General features: G+C 40.4%; 1 protein-coding gene across 1 annotated transcript in view; it reads left to right on the forward strand.

Moving 5' to 3' along the window:
* The window catches only part of TBXAS1 (thromboxane A synthase 1), a 227,867-nt gene that overhangs the window by 68,119 nt on the left and 145,263 nt on the right, over positions 1 to 14,485 (forward strand). The window contains exon 3 of the mRNA XM_041486019.1: positions 11,131 to 11,183. Within this exon, the coding sequence (XP_041341953.1) occupies positions 11,131 to 11,183 (53 nt within the window). The remainder of the gene's footprint in view (positions 1 to 11,130; positions 11,184 to 14,485) is intronic.

Consider the following 14,485-nt stretch of genomic DNA (forward strand, 5'->3'; position numbering starts at 1 on the left):
CACAGGGATATGGAGGAGGAGCTGTTGCCCTCGACTTCGTGCCTTATTCCAAAGCATCTAGGCCTGCATAAGTGTTGTACTGAATGAGGGTGCCAATCACCTTTCTCCTTTCCTGTGTGCAGATGAATTCAGTTATGAAAGGACAACTAAATGCATTGGTTCCTCTGAAAAATATCTGGTATTTGCAGGTGTGCAGCATCATTCATTAAAAAAGAAGCAAGCCCAGATGGCTTGACAAGGTGGTTTGTTTTTTTGTATTTTTTTTTCTGGTGCTGCTGCAGAATCCAGCCCTGAGTGATGATCTAGAAACAGAAATGAATGGCTGACAGGAGCCAATTGAATCCCCACCTCCAAACCTGAGTTCTTCTGTCTATGAAATTGTCACAGTTGAAACTCTGACTGTGCTTGACACATCCTGTACTAGCCAGTGATGTTACTGATTGCTAGAGCTCCCAAATTCTCATTCCACTGCAGCCTCCTGTTTAGTTTCCTTGTGCTATATCAGTTCCTGATGCTCTCTGCAATCCTGTCTCCAGCCCACACAGGGATTGGCATTGTGTGTTTCTGTCTGCCTCTTTCTAATCCCTTTCCAGGGAGGCCTGATATGGCTTCCTAGTGTTTCTGGTTTTTGTGCTCAGATCCTACAAGCTACCACATGGGTGGCTTGGGTCTTAAACAGTGGTTGGCTTCAAGACAGAACATGAAGAGTAACTTACCTTATGAAGACAAGGAGATTTTGCTGGAACAGTTACTTTAAGATAGGTGAAGAGTCAACTGCCTGCTGTAATGTGGCTATGGGGCTACAGTTTGTTGTAATCCCAAAGGGATACAGGTATTCTGCACAGGATCTTACAGCCCATCTCTGTCCACAGTGCTTTGGGGTAGGTCTGTCCAACCTGGTGGATGTCACTCTGGGAGCAGGGTGAAGCACTGGGAGTGTTTGCTCCCATGGCTAGGCTGAAGATGTTGCTCTGCAGACACATTCCCCCTCCTGCCCTGCTGAATGTATGGGCACGCCTCAAGCCTTATGTGTGTCAAGCTGACATGTCTGTCCTTAACCCTGTGGCTTTTACAGAGGTGCCATGTGATAGATGGGAGCAAAAGGGACCTGTCATGCCTATGCCTGGCCTGTCCATGCTGCAGATAGCAGCATGCTCTGCTCTCCATCAGAGGCCACTACAATCTTTGGGGATGTTTTTCTCTTTCCGTGCTTGAGAGCTGCATCCATACACGTTGGGATTTAGGCAAGAGGAAGTTGAGCTTGTCTGGCCATGTTAAATACAGAAATAGTCCTGGTATCTTTCAGTAATGCATTAAGTGGCATGATTAATGTCTGTCACATGTAGTGATCTTTCCAGGTCTCTTCCCTTGATACAGGACTCTGCGTGCTGTCTAGTGCTTTGGTTTGGATACTGTTCTGTGTCAGCGTCATCACAATAGAAGATCAAAATCTGAGAGCTGAATTTGTGATTATCTTAAGTTCTTTCACTTGTGATTATCTTAAGTGTATGTTTCATAGTTTTAAACTTGGTGGTCACAGAAAATTAGGTGGCATGGTTTTTATAAACAGTTCATAAACAATGTCAGAGACCCCTAGCACTATACGAGGGGAATGTCTCTGAGGAGGCCAAGATATTGCTTACTGAATGAGTAATCTCATGTCCCATAGATGAGGTTTTCTTGAAACCCACCTAAACAGTGCCCACTTAGACACTAGTGAGCAGTATGAGATGGCCCAGAGTTTGCATCAGGAAAGAAAGCTTAATCATTGTCATCCCAATTCTGTAGGTGAAGGTGCAAGATTTGCACACAGATGTGTAATTTTTCCAACGCGCATTTCAAAGTCTGTTTGCACTCTGTGACACCCAAGACAGACTTTTTCACAATGGGTTTGGTTAATATATTTTATCCTTTAAAATTACTTTTTCATGGTCTAAAGGAATCTGCTGTTGATAGGTCTGAGAAGGAAGGGGACACTCTTCTGAAGGGAAAAGCTCCTTGGAGAAAGGAGTCCCTGCTTCCCTTTCTTGGGAAAGAAATCAACTCTCATTTCTTAGAATGCCACTTTGTTCCCCCAGAAACTCTGTTGTGTGTTGCTGTGTTGTTAGAGTACTCCCCAAATCTTTGTTTTCCTTTGATTTAGCTACCATGTCTGTAAGTCCTACAAGAACTTGTTTCCACTTCTTCAAATTATGCAATGACTGTTTTACTTCTCTTAAGGAAGGCCAGCAAAGAAAACTAATAAAGTTCATTGACCATTAGTGAGATGTGCTGAATGCTTATGCTAATCCATCTGAGACATTGAGCTCACAGTGAAAATCCGCATTACAGTGGTCCTCTATTGTACAATGAACTCCCTCCTATAGAGAGCACTGTAATTCTCTGCTTTCCTGTTGTAATTTGAGGATGCAGTAATATTAAGGCAGCAAAGGTGGTTAGCGATCCAGTGGAATTACATGTAAGTAGACATTGTGTAGGAGAGAATTGCTTTCGGTTTGGAAGGAAGACAACTTAGAAGACATTTAGTGGAAATTACATACTTTAGTAAAAAAGAAATAAATCCATTGCTCCTTTCTATTTTTTTTTCTAGTTTCTTGACTTATTATAAATATATGTTTATCAAAGAATCAGAAACTGCAGTGAGTCTGTAAGACCTCATATGGAGCCTTTCATGAACACACATTGAACAAATTGTAATTCTCTTTGTACATGTCTTCATAATGACATATTTTCTGGTTTGGGCAAAGGTTCCTAGAAGCCTGAATAGGTGTCATCTGTGTAATTTACTGTGAAGTAAAATAAGGGCCTAGCAGGGGTAAGTGTTATCTAGAAAAATAGTCCTAGTAAAAATAGTAAGTTTGCAATTATATCTCTATAGTGGATATAAACAAGGTCTAAGCTAACAGCAGGTAATTTTCAAATAGATAAAAAGAAATACTATTCTAGCCAATGTAATCAGACTGGAGAATTCATCATAGCAATAATCAGAGAATCAAATACAGCAGCTGGAATAATTTGAGGGTCTGGATCATTTTATGACTAATTACATTTGTAGCTATGCATACTATAAGAGTAATTCAATCTTAAGCTAATAGTTGGGTGAAGAAGAAACCTCCCTCTACTTAAAGCATTTTAGAGTTAGCCGTGCATATACGGTTCTTTTCCTCATGCCTTTCTTCAAAGCCTCAGGCATGTGATATGTCTGAAAGCTCAGAAACAGATCAAATTTGTTGATATTCCTTTCCTTTCTCATATACTGTCTGTGTTTCTGTGGCAGAGAAGGAATGTTTTTGTAAGCTACCAAGGAGGAGGATTGTGAAACCTTCAGCTTGTCTCTGGTTCTACCATTGACTTCTTGTGTGGCATTTGGCAAATTGCTTAATCTTGTGTACTTCCAACTCCCCACCTGTGACAGATTGGCATTTAACAGCCCAGAGATGTTGAGGAAATGCAGTCTCTAAAGTGAAATGAGATTGAAAAAAGAGACAAAAAGAAAGCGAGAATCTCATTGCAGTATGCCAAATTAATGTATGAGACTATATCTATATGAGAATGTGTTGGAAAGTTGAGTCAACTAGAAGTGTGAATGCAGTGTGCACATGTGAAAGTGTAGTAAATCTTTTCCATAAGAAGAGTCCCTCTTATTCTAGAAGTGACTGTAGATCTCCTTGAGGGGCTGGTGTAGATGAACCTGGGTTATTCATCCTACACTTCATTTTTATAGGTATCTACATCTTGGTTCCTGTCCCCACTGTTCTGACTAAAAGGCTTCTAAAATCTTTCAACTTCAATAGTCAATAATTTTTATCTAATTTCAAGCAACATTTATCCACAGCCAGTTTATAAGACTTTGATCTTTTAGTAATGTAGACCTTTACATTAAATAGATTTTTTTCTCTCCCTGGTGGTTCCTCCCAGTACAGTTCTAGACAGGAAGCATGTCTCCTCCCTTTGGTCTTCTAAAACGAACCTTTGGTTAGCTAAAATGGACTCTCCTAATTATGACCTGTAAGACAGGCCTTCTATTCCCCAAATATCCTTGTAACCCTTTTCTCCAGTTTTTCCATTTTTAATTAATTCCTTTTGAATGTGGCAGCTCATCAAATTTACATGCAGCATTCCAGAGAAAGCCTATCCCAGACACTCTACATCTGTAGTTTCCATCATACTTTTTTTCCATCATATATTTTCCATCATCTTTATCTTATGGTTAATGTGTCCATCCAGTTTCTTCACTTCTGTCTTATTTTCAAGCATTCACCTTCTACTGCAGAAATTCTTGGAGTTAAGATAGTCTCTCTCTAAGGGCATAAAGCTTTGCTTTCAACTAAAGACTCTCCTCTGTTTCAGCTGTTCAGGTTCTTCAGGTTACAAAGTTCTTCTGGTATGACAATCTCAGTCTCTCTGCTTGCTGAGAAAAGGATCTGTCTATTCAGAACCATGTACTTCACTGAAGCCTGACTCCCTTCTGTGCCAAACTCAGTCCTCCAAACATTGAACAAGGTTTGTCCTAGGATCGACCCTTGAGAATACTGTGGATTTCCTCCTTTCCTGGCTGTACCTTTTCTTTCTACTCCATCCATACTGAGTTCCCTGCAGCTTTGATGTTTACTTTTTTTGGTTATTTATTCTGATTTTCATCCTTTTGGGTGTCACAGTGGTTCCCCAGCCACCAGACCAAATGCATTACTGAAATCTGTGTGCATCTTTTATTGTTCCCTCACCTAGAAAATATGTTATTTTCCTAAAGAAATATAAAAAGCAGTATATCCCATTTTCCATTCCTGTGATCCTCTTTCCATTAGTTGTTTGCTGTGAAGTGAGCTGCCATGGGGTGCCTGAGGGACTGTGAACTGGCTGGAGCTGCTCCATCCACTTGGGCAGTGCAGGTGCTTTCAGCTCTGATGTTGAAGATATATGGTGGGTTCTGTGAGGAAAATCTGAGGACTCAGGATCCCACGCACTGAGAAATCTTACATGCTATTGAGGTCAGGCTTTCCACTGTGTGTTTGCTTCCTTGGCTCCCCCTCCCTCCAACTCTTCAGTTACCAGCCTATTAGAATCAGCCATTAACCTGGTTAATGGGGAGAAACAGCAAACACCAGAAAAGATGATGTGCTTTTCTTAATTCCCATTTGGAAACTTGACTGGTTTAAACAGTAAATGTCTCAAGAAAAGACAAACCTCAGAAAAGGGTCCAAAACCTGTCATGCTTTTATAATGCTGGCACGCTGAGGTGGAGAAGGATGAGATGAGTACTTCACTGTTGAGTGGCCTTTGGGGGCAAAAAGGTAGTGCCCTGCCAAAGCTGCCAAGGTGGCTTTAAGCTGGGGTGCTAAATGGGCATAGCTGAATTGTGTTGTGCATCTGATCCTTTTGGTGATATGGTTAAGGTGATACCTGGATGCCTTCTTATCCTTTGCGTGATATGACTTGAACCCAAGAGCCTTTGTCCTCACTGAGTAGGAGAGTGAGAGAAGAAGAAGAGGGTAATGAAAGGCATGGGATAAGGGCAGAGGGGGAAAGGAAAAGCTCGTGCAAGAAGGGAAATAGTCATGTTTCAGGGAGAAACTAAAGCAGTTTCGCTGAAGTGAGATAACAGTTCTTTGTTAAGGACAACAAGGACTAATGCAGCACACAGAAATAACCTGCCCACTTAATTTTTATTAAAGATCTGAAAAGATAGAAGGAAAGAAATTTACAATTTGTTTAGTATTTAGCTCAGGTAATTTTTTTAAAATTGTGTAATGAGAACACATTGTCCAAATTTTCATATGCAGATTCAATTAGTGTTCAGTTAATTAGCCTTTACAGATGAGATTAACTTAATTACATAACACTAACCTCTCTTAATAACTATTAAGGGTACGAAGGCTGCCTTTAATAAATTTAGAAGGGCTATATGTGTTTTTTAAAATCTGAAATGACACACACATAAATTAAACCAAATTACACACAGAGGACAACCATTAACGGTAATGATCAAAGGAAACAAACTATGTACATAGCTCAGAATCAGGCTGCTTAGAAGTTCATGCTGTGTGCCTCCTCTTGTCTGCTGGCATCCTAGTGATTTCACTAGGATTATTACTGGAGCTGATGTACAATCTGGGGTCATTCCTTCAAAGAGGGCTGCAGACTGATACAAGGTTACTTTAATTAAATGTTAGCTTGTGTTAAAAAAAATAATTTTGGGTACTAGTTTATTAGCAATTTTCTTTTTCAGGTGGTCTAAGGAAAAAAGATGTGTGAAAGCCCATTGAATGCTAAAAATCTGATGCAAAAATATTTATTGTCATTATGTACCATAAATAACTGTATAGATTTTTTTAATCTCTTGATATGAGTTGTGCCCTTGAACAATGGTGCTGTGGTTATTAATATCACAATGAAACAGAGCATCACATCTGATATAGGGTGATAAAGATGGAGCATATGTGGGACTAGTTATGGGATTTGGCATCTTTGGCTTCTGAGTCACAAGTTTGAATCCAGGGTGTCTTGGTAAAGTGACTGACATCAGATAATATCTGATACTTTTCAGAAGGGAGCAACAAAAGAAGCCTTTTTCCCTTGGCTGTTCTTGCATGGGTAATGTTTCCCACTTGCAGTGAATTTTGATGGGCTCATCACATCCATCTCCTCAGAGCTCAGTAGCTTTTGTGACATTCAGTATGCTGCAAAATTCAAGGGCTACCCTCATTGCATTCTCTAGGACCTGTTTTGGAGTCCAGATATCGAGTTATTGTCAGGAGCAGGCATCTGCTGGATCCCAGCTTTGTGGCTCTCTTCAAATCATTTTATCTCATGACCCTGAAGGAGCACAGTGAAGTTCATAAACCACATAATTTGTTTTCCATCTGCAGTAAGCTGAAATGTTCAAAGCATCCTCCATACAATCTGAGTAATTCGCCATTTGAAGCCATGAGATCTGCAGGTACTGAGCAACTAAAGGAATAGGTTGGATATGCCTCATGTTAAACACCCCAAAAATCAAAATACATAGCTTCTCTCTGAAATACTGCCTCTTTCTGAAAACTTTGGCTTAGTGCCTACAACCATTTTCAGCCAGGAGGAAAGATGACATTGCCGCAGATTTTTTCCTTGCTGTGAAGAACTAGCAAGGTGAATATGCAATGAGGAGGAAATTGCTGAAGTATCTGCCTTGGAGTGGCAGAATCTATTGGAAAAAAGGAGAGGGGATACTTGAGTTATTTCAGCCCTTTCATGTATGCAGCTCAAGCTGAATCTTCAACAGTTGATATCTCAAGAAAAATGGTTGGCAGTGACCAGACTTTGCTTTGTCTGATGCAGACCCAAACCTTGTTCTCTTCCATGGGGTTTGTGCCTGTATCCCTGAGAGCAGGATTTGGCCTTGTGAGTGGTTCTATCCACAGATGCAGCCGATGATACACACTCAGAGGAAGGGGAGAATGCAAATTCCCTGCAGGGAGGCAACCGCCAGATATGTAAACAAAGAACCTTCTGGGTGTGCAGCAGTCAGCCCACTTGAACTGCTGTTTCCATGGCATACCAGATGCTGTAAAATGTGCTTTCTTCAGGGAAAGAAGCTTTTCCTACTCCTGATTTATCCTGTTTGATGATGGACTGTCCTCAGGCTGGTACCTCACTGTATGGGCCACATGTGTCAGGTCCCCCTGGCCCAACCATTTTCTGAGTTGATGATCATAGCTCATCTTCTGCAGCTACCAAACAAAGAAAACCCGAAGTGATTTTTTTAAGCTTGGAACATCATTGCTAACTATGCTTTTAATTTTTACTACTCAGTGTTTAATGCATAACAGTTCTTCCTGATTCACATGGTGTCATACCATAATACTGAGTGTTTTTGCTTTTCTGTTTCCTTCTGTTTTTCAAAAAAAACCAGAATACATATATATCAATTTTCCCCTGATTATTCTTTTCCTAATTCCCATGTTGCTTTGCTATAATTCCTGGTTTAGGGAGGTTAAAGCCACTGGGTACAAGTCAGCAGGTACCATTTCTGAGTTTGACTGCAGATCACCCAGTAGATAATTATGAGGAAAGAAAGCAAAGATAGGTGGTCTCTACTCCCATTTCCTTGTAAAACAGCAGCTGATTGTGAGCAGGTGCTTGGTTATGTCATAGGTACTAAGTAGAAGTGCAATTATAAAACATGGACAAGTCTGCAGCAATTGGTTGAAGCAAACCAAACTCAGCCAGTGTAAATAAGTTACCAGAAGCACTTATGAGGCTTGCTGTGCTTCAAGCATGACTAGGGAGAAGGCGAGGATGTTTTCTGGGTACCTATCTACTGCAGACTGTGTTTGGGGAAGATGCTGCAAAACTGGCAGAGCTGTGTGGATGTGGCATATCCCCTCACTCTCAGACCATGCAGGTTCATTGGCTTTCCTTGTGGCTATCAAGAGCAAACACAGGGGCCTTTTTATGATTCCAGCTTCCTGCACCTGAAAGGCATACCGTGGTGTGTAAGGGACAGATGCACATGCTCTCTGCCCTGTTTACAGTCCAGCCACCACAGCTCCATGGGGTCCTGTGTGTGCTGTTGGCTTCTCTTTCCCAGTCCTGCTGCCACAAGACCTGCTGCCTGGTGCTTACCAGGCCCTGAAGGAGGCCAGGACAGCAGTGGGTCCCAGGGGTGAACAGTGGAGGCTGGTAGTGGTGAGTGTGTGTGTGCAGTGCTGCACGCCATGAGAGAGTGTCCTGGAGTGTAGAGAATTAAGGCTTCTTTTACTCCTGAGGATGCTTTCTCATGGTCTTTCCCAGGTGCTTTCAACTCCTTCTCTTCCCCCATCCTGCAGGCTAGTACTTCACACTTTAGGGAGGTAAAAATTAAGTGTGGTTAATTTTAAGCCAGTGCAATTATTTAGGAGTCCTAGAGGTGGAAAACCAGTTACTGGTTAACAGATCTGATTTGAAATGTGTTCTGCCTGACGCCCCCCCCCCCCAATGTATTGAGCCAGAAGCATTTCTTCCAAGAAGCTGGCTTTCTGGAAGGCTTTTTCACTGAATCATTTAAAGCCTAGGCTTCTTGAAAATGTTAATATCCTGCTGGCTCACTGGAATGCAGCTGGTGGGTACAGCAAGTGCAATACCTATGTGCGTGCTCGCAATCCAAAGCACAGTGAGCAGGCAGGGCTCAGGCTGCAGTGTGGGTGTCCTTGCTGAAGGCTCAGGCTAGGAGGGAAGCGGGCTGGAGGTCAGACCTGATTTGGCATTGCCCCACAGGACTGGAAGTTCCTCTGCCCTGCCCAAGCAGTGCAGCTGAGATACAGCCGCACTTTGCAGCCCTGGTGGGGCTGTGCCCGGTGACCTCGATCCGTGCCCTGCGTGGCAGGAGATGTCAGCTGGGTTTGTGCAGCCTGGGGCTGCTCTCCTGGGCACTGTGGTCAGAGTGTGCCGAGCCTGCTGGACCAGCCTGAAACGGCCACCTGCAGAATCTGACCCCGGGATTCCCCCTTGCATCAGTAGACAGCCTTTATAATGCTGAAATCATAGCAATTGCAGGCTGCAGTATCTCTGTAGCAAAAGCGCAGATCTGTGTGAATGTGTATGTGCCTTTTCCCCTCCCACGGTGTCTGCAGGCAAAAGCCTTTTTGAGTTAGCTGTCTCTATTTGTGGTGTTACAAAGGCTTTGTCCACCTTAGTTTCTCTGTGCTAATGTGTGATGCTTTTCTGCTTACCTTAGTAGTAAAGATTTTTTCCGGGGAGATTATATATTCTTTTCAGGCAATATACATTCTCCTCAGGCTGTCATCTAATCCACCTCTTTCATAATTTTAGCATGTTTTCTTACACATCATCCTGTCGTTTTTGCAGCTAAAGGAGAACTTAGAGTTCTTGCCTTAAACTGGAGACATACTGTCCTGCAGAATAAAAGCATTTCAAGTCCAGGATTAAAAAAAAAGAAAAAAAAAAATGAATCACAACTGTATTATAAGAAAAAAAAAAATTGAGGGAGATTAGTCCTCTATGAGAGGAGGACTGTAGGTGGTGGCAAGTGCTTTGCTAATTTGGACAATACGTTAGCACCCAAGGGTGTTAAGTCAGATCATTACTTTTGGTTACCAGATTTTCTTTTGCTCAGTGTGGCAAAATACTCTCAAAGCATACACACATTACATGGGCTTGTTTATTTATGTCAGCAGTAGATGTATTTACAGCAGTTATATTGTTCTAGCTAATATTCTGTGGTATGTTGTAAAAAACAAGAAAGATTCAATATGAGACATAAGTATTCTATTTTTTTTAGTGAATTTTCTCTTAAGAATGAAAATAGATCATTATAGTCTGTCTTCCATTAATATAAATGCAGATTAATGCAATCAAATGGGTTACTTTTTCCATAGACAAGTTGCAAACACAATGGAGCACGGTCCTCAAATATTGCAGTTTCATTAAAACAGATTTTTTATCATTCATTTTCAGGGATATATTTTGCACACCTTCTTTAGATTGATCAATTTGAATTCATTTAAGACACTAACAATTGAGTATAGTGACAGGTTTATTTAGATAAATGGATTTGAATTTTCTTCAATTATGAAAATGAAAGACAGTAAAAATAGTAAAAATTTAAAAAAGAAATCTGCTTGCTATTCTGCAGAATGTACCAGCTGACTGCCTCGTGCTAAACTCTGACTTGGCAGGTTTGGGGCTTTTTTTAATAACGTGACTAAAACCAAAGCAAGATGACCTTGCCATACTACCTGTGCTTCTCTTTTGTGTAATAAGTCATACACTTATCCTCTTATTAATTTCTCTCTTAGTTTTCCATCCATTTGCATATCTGAAAAAAATTGAGTCAGGACCAAAATGATGAAGTTAGTTTAAAAATAATAAATCACAAAATAGTAAAAAATTTTGGAGACTAAAACATTGATGAAAACATGTTTCATGGCTGTCCAGATCTTTTTTGGGGTTGGGATTTGTTTTTCCAGCCATCCTTTCTAGACTCTCTTTGTCACATATGGACAATATTAGAAAGGTGAATTTATGAGTTAATACCATGGTTCTCCTGGCTGAGTTTCAAAGCTTTGTGTGAGTGGTAGAAACAGTGTGTAATACAGCTTCTGCTAAGCACTTCTCTAAAATACTGTTTTGTTTTTTTTTTTTTCTTTCTTCCAGGGTTTTTGGGAAAACCACACAAAACTCATAAAAGAGTATGGACCTGTTTGTGGGTAAGCTTAGCAGTGCTGTCAGCTTTCTTCTTTCTGGCTCTTGCTCTTTGAGTTTGTTGGGTGGGAGAGGAAAAAACACCAAGATAAGATATTGATCAAAATGCAGAGTGCAGTGTTTCAGTTTGGGGGACAGAGGTGGAGGTGGTTTGATTACATGCGGCAAATACTCTTGGCTTAGTTTAGTTCAGCATTTGGGATTGGACTTCATTTTTCTTTCTCTTATTTTAATTATGCACATAAAGTTTAGTCCTTTTCAGAACTGTACAAAGCTACCAGCCTTCAATATTCTCTTTTCATCTGCATATTCTTTATGCTTACAGTGAACAGTGGAAATAATAATTTGTCATCTTAAAAACCCCTCAGTTTATGAAATAGTATGAATTTGCTTCAGCTGTTGCTATCTATATTTATGCAAAATTCCTAAACTTAAAATACAATGAAGTACAGATTAGAAATGATGCATTCCTCTCTCTGTAGCTCAGCTGTGCTATCTTAGCAGTTTGTTAGAAGTAAAGAGGGTTTAAGCAGTATATCCCTTCGTAGAAACCCTTCCACATTTCCATGAATGTCATTTCTGTTCCAAGAACTACTAACTTCCCAGTTGTCACAGTTTTAAGTGGCAATGCAGTTGTCCCATGGTATTTTCTATTGTCATGGTCAGTTGGTGTTTGTAGCATAACTATTATTTCAATATACATGTATCAGGCAATATCCACAAATTATGAAAATGTCAATTTTTTTTCCCATGGTCTGCAAGGAGTTTAAGATACTTGTAAGAGAGCACATATGAATGTCTGTGTGTATACATATTTGATTACAAAAGATACCAATGAGCTCTTCATGCTCTCCCAGCAAAAAAGCTCTAGCAGCAAGAAGTCAGGCTCAGGCATTTGATGCTTCAGTCACAGCACCTTGTGGCATTTAGGCTCAGCCCTAAGGACAAAGTGCTACAAGAAGTGATGGAAATAATGAATTCCAAGGGTTAGGTACTTGTCTAGGAGGAAATAATGCAGTGTCTTGGCTGGCCAGGAATGGGAAAAGATACTCATTAATGCTGTGGCAATTTGTATGTTGTGTAACAAATGGAAAGTGACTGAGGCTTATTATCTCTGTGACCTTTGGTGTGATGCCCTTAAATGACAATAATGTAAGAACACTGGCATTTATTCCTCAGTGTACTTCCCTCCTTATTAATATCATGCTTATTTTTTTTCTAAGCTGAATTTGAGACAAGTTGCTATTTAGTCATCTGTCTGCTCACTCAGCCAGGCAAGGCTATGTCATTGGAGAAAGAGATGTATAATTACAGTGTGTGAGCAGATAGAAAGTATCATTTCTGCAATCTACTTGCTGGCTGTTAGGGAATGAAACCTCTGTGAGACTTGCATGAACTGTAAAGCTGGATGATGGTGGTCGTGGTCAGCCAGGGATAGTTCTGACTCTGGGATTCTCTAGGTAGGAAGAGTGAGCATAGGTGAATTTAATTTATTGCATGCATGGAAAACTCAATTTGTGAGGGATTTAGGAGGCTGGCAAGAAAAAAATGCTGTTTTTTCATGTCTCCCAGGAAAACAAAGCTGGATGCAAACAATGCTGTGTTTGAGGTAAGGTCTATTTGTAGTTGAAGTAGGATGTTTTAAAACCTGGCGTGCAAGCTGCTGTTCAGTAGGTGGGGCATGTGTCAGGGGGTATTTATCACAGTCCTGTCAATGAAAGAAATTCATTCTCCTTCCCTCTGAGTCTTCAGTGTGATTGTTTCTGTGGTTCTTTGAAACAGGCGAATAAATGGTAGGTGTGTTTATGTGTATATTCCCAGCAAAGTATTGGATCTGGCAGATGGAAGAAGATGTGCCATTTTTCTTTTCCCAGATTGCAAACTGCTTTCCAATAAGCATAAAGAGCAATGATCTTTATTTCTACAGTGGTGAAGTGAGTTGAATACAAATCTTTGGAACTGAAGCCTTTTTTTCTTCCTAAGGTCACTTGAATAGTCTGAATGATACCATCACAACTGTTTTCTTTTGTGTGTGAATTGGTTTCCTTGACAACAGGATGTCAAATCAACTTTTCAGCTTTAATCAAGTCAAAACAATATATCCCTTCCATTCCAAAAGGCCTCAAGTCGGAGAGAATTATTTCAAGTAAGGCTTTTGTAGGTCACAAAAGCTTTTTTTTTCCCTTTGCTCCTGTGTGCAAATCCAAAGGAAAGGTGATGGTACTGATATTTTATAAAGACAGACAATGCAAATAGTCATCAGTTGTGAGTTTGTGCTGTGAAAACTGTTTGTTTTCATACAGAGCTGGCCCAAGATGGAGGCCAAGGCAGAAACAAACAGCTCTGGTTTGGTTCAAAAGCAGAGATGGAGCATTTTTATTCAACAGGGTAATCTAAGCCACTGACGTGACTTTTGAAGAGGTCCTTCCTGCACCAGTGGAAATCTTTGATTTAGCTATAATTTGGAGTACCTTCTATAAAAATGTCTCGTCTAAAATATGTGTGCTATTTCTTCATAACAAAAATGAAGTTGAAAACAATCCTATTTGGAAAACAGTGTACCAATACTTAATAAGATGCCTTGAATATTCCCCTATTCACAGAAGAGTTCTGCAGGAGAGTAACCCTGTTTGCTGTGGAAATCAGTATTTGCACCACTCATTTTTTGGATGACTATTGATGCTATGTTACTTTATTCTCACCTCCACCAGTTGTTCCATTTCAATTGTAGGTTAACAGCTACTGATTTGAAATAGGTGATAAAAGCAGACAGAGAAATAAAGAGGAACAACATATTTTCTGGAATCAGAAAAGCAACTTCTGCAATGTGAGAGCAAGTTAGTTTTGCTTTCTATATGCACTTAATATGCATTTGACTGCTCTGCTGCAATTGCATCATTATGGCTTTGCAGGACTGATTTGGAGTAAAAGAAATCTGCCAAAATAAGTAATATATTCTTGGCCCAACAACATAGTACCAGTGATTGCAGAAAATATAACACAGCCCCAAGTGGGCAATTGATTGCTCTGGGATGAAGGAACTTATCGACTGTAGCAATGCATTTGGACATGGGGAAGAATGTAAGAGGTCATAACATAGACCTGACTGTGTATAGCCAAAGAGTGAGAACAGGTTAAAATTCGGTGCTGTTTGTGGGGTGACACTCTTTCTTCGTGTTGTTTTGCATCTGAAATAGCTTGCAGTAGGTTAAACCCTATTCTTACTCTGCCTTGACTTGGACATTCAACTACAGCCTGCTGTGAGAAGTCTGAAGATGTCTGTAGTAGAAGTTCTGGTTTGTCAGTG

Source organism: Pyrgilauda ruficollis, unplaced genomic scaffold, assembly GCF_017590135.1.
Source record: "Pyrgilauda ruficollis isolate IOZ18807 unplaced genomic scaffold, ASM1759013v1 scaffold73, whole genome shotgun sequence".
In the NCBI taxonomy this organism is placed as follows: domain Eukaryota; kingdom Metazoa; phylum Chordata; class Aves; order Passeriformes; family Passeridae; genus Pyrgilauda; species Pyrgilauda ruficollis.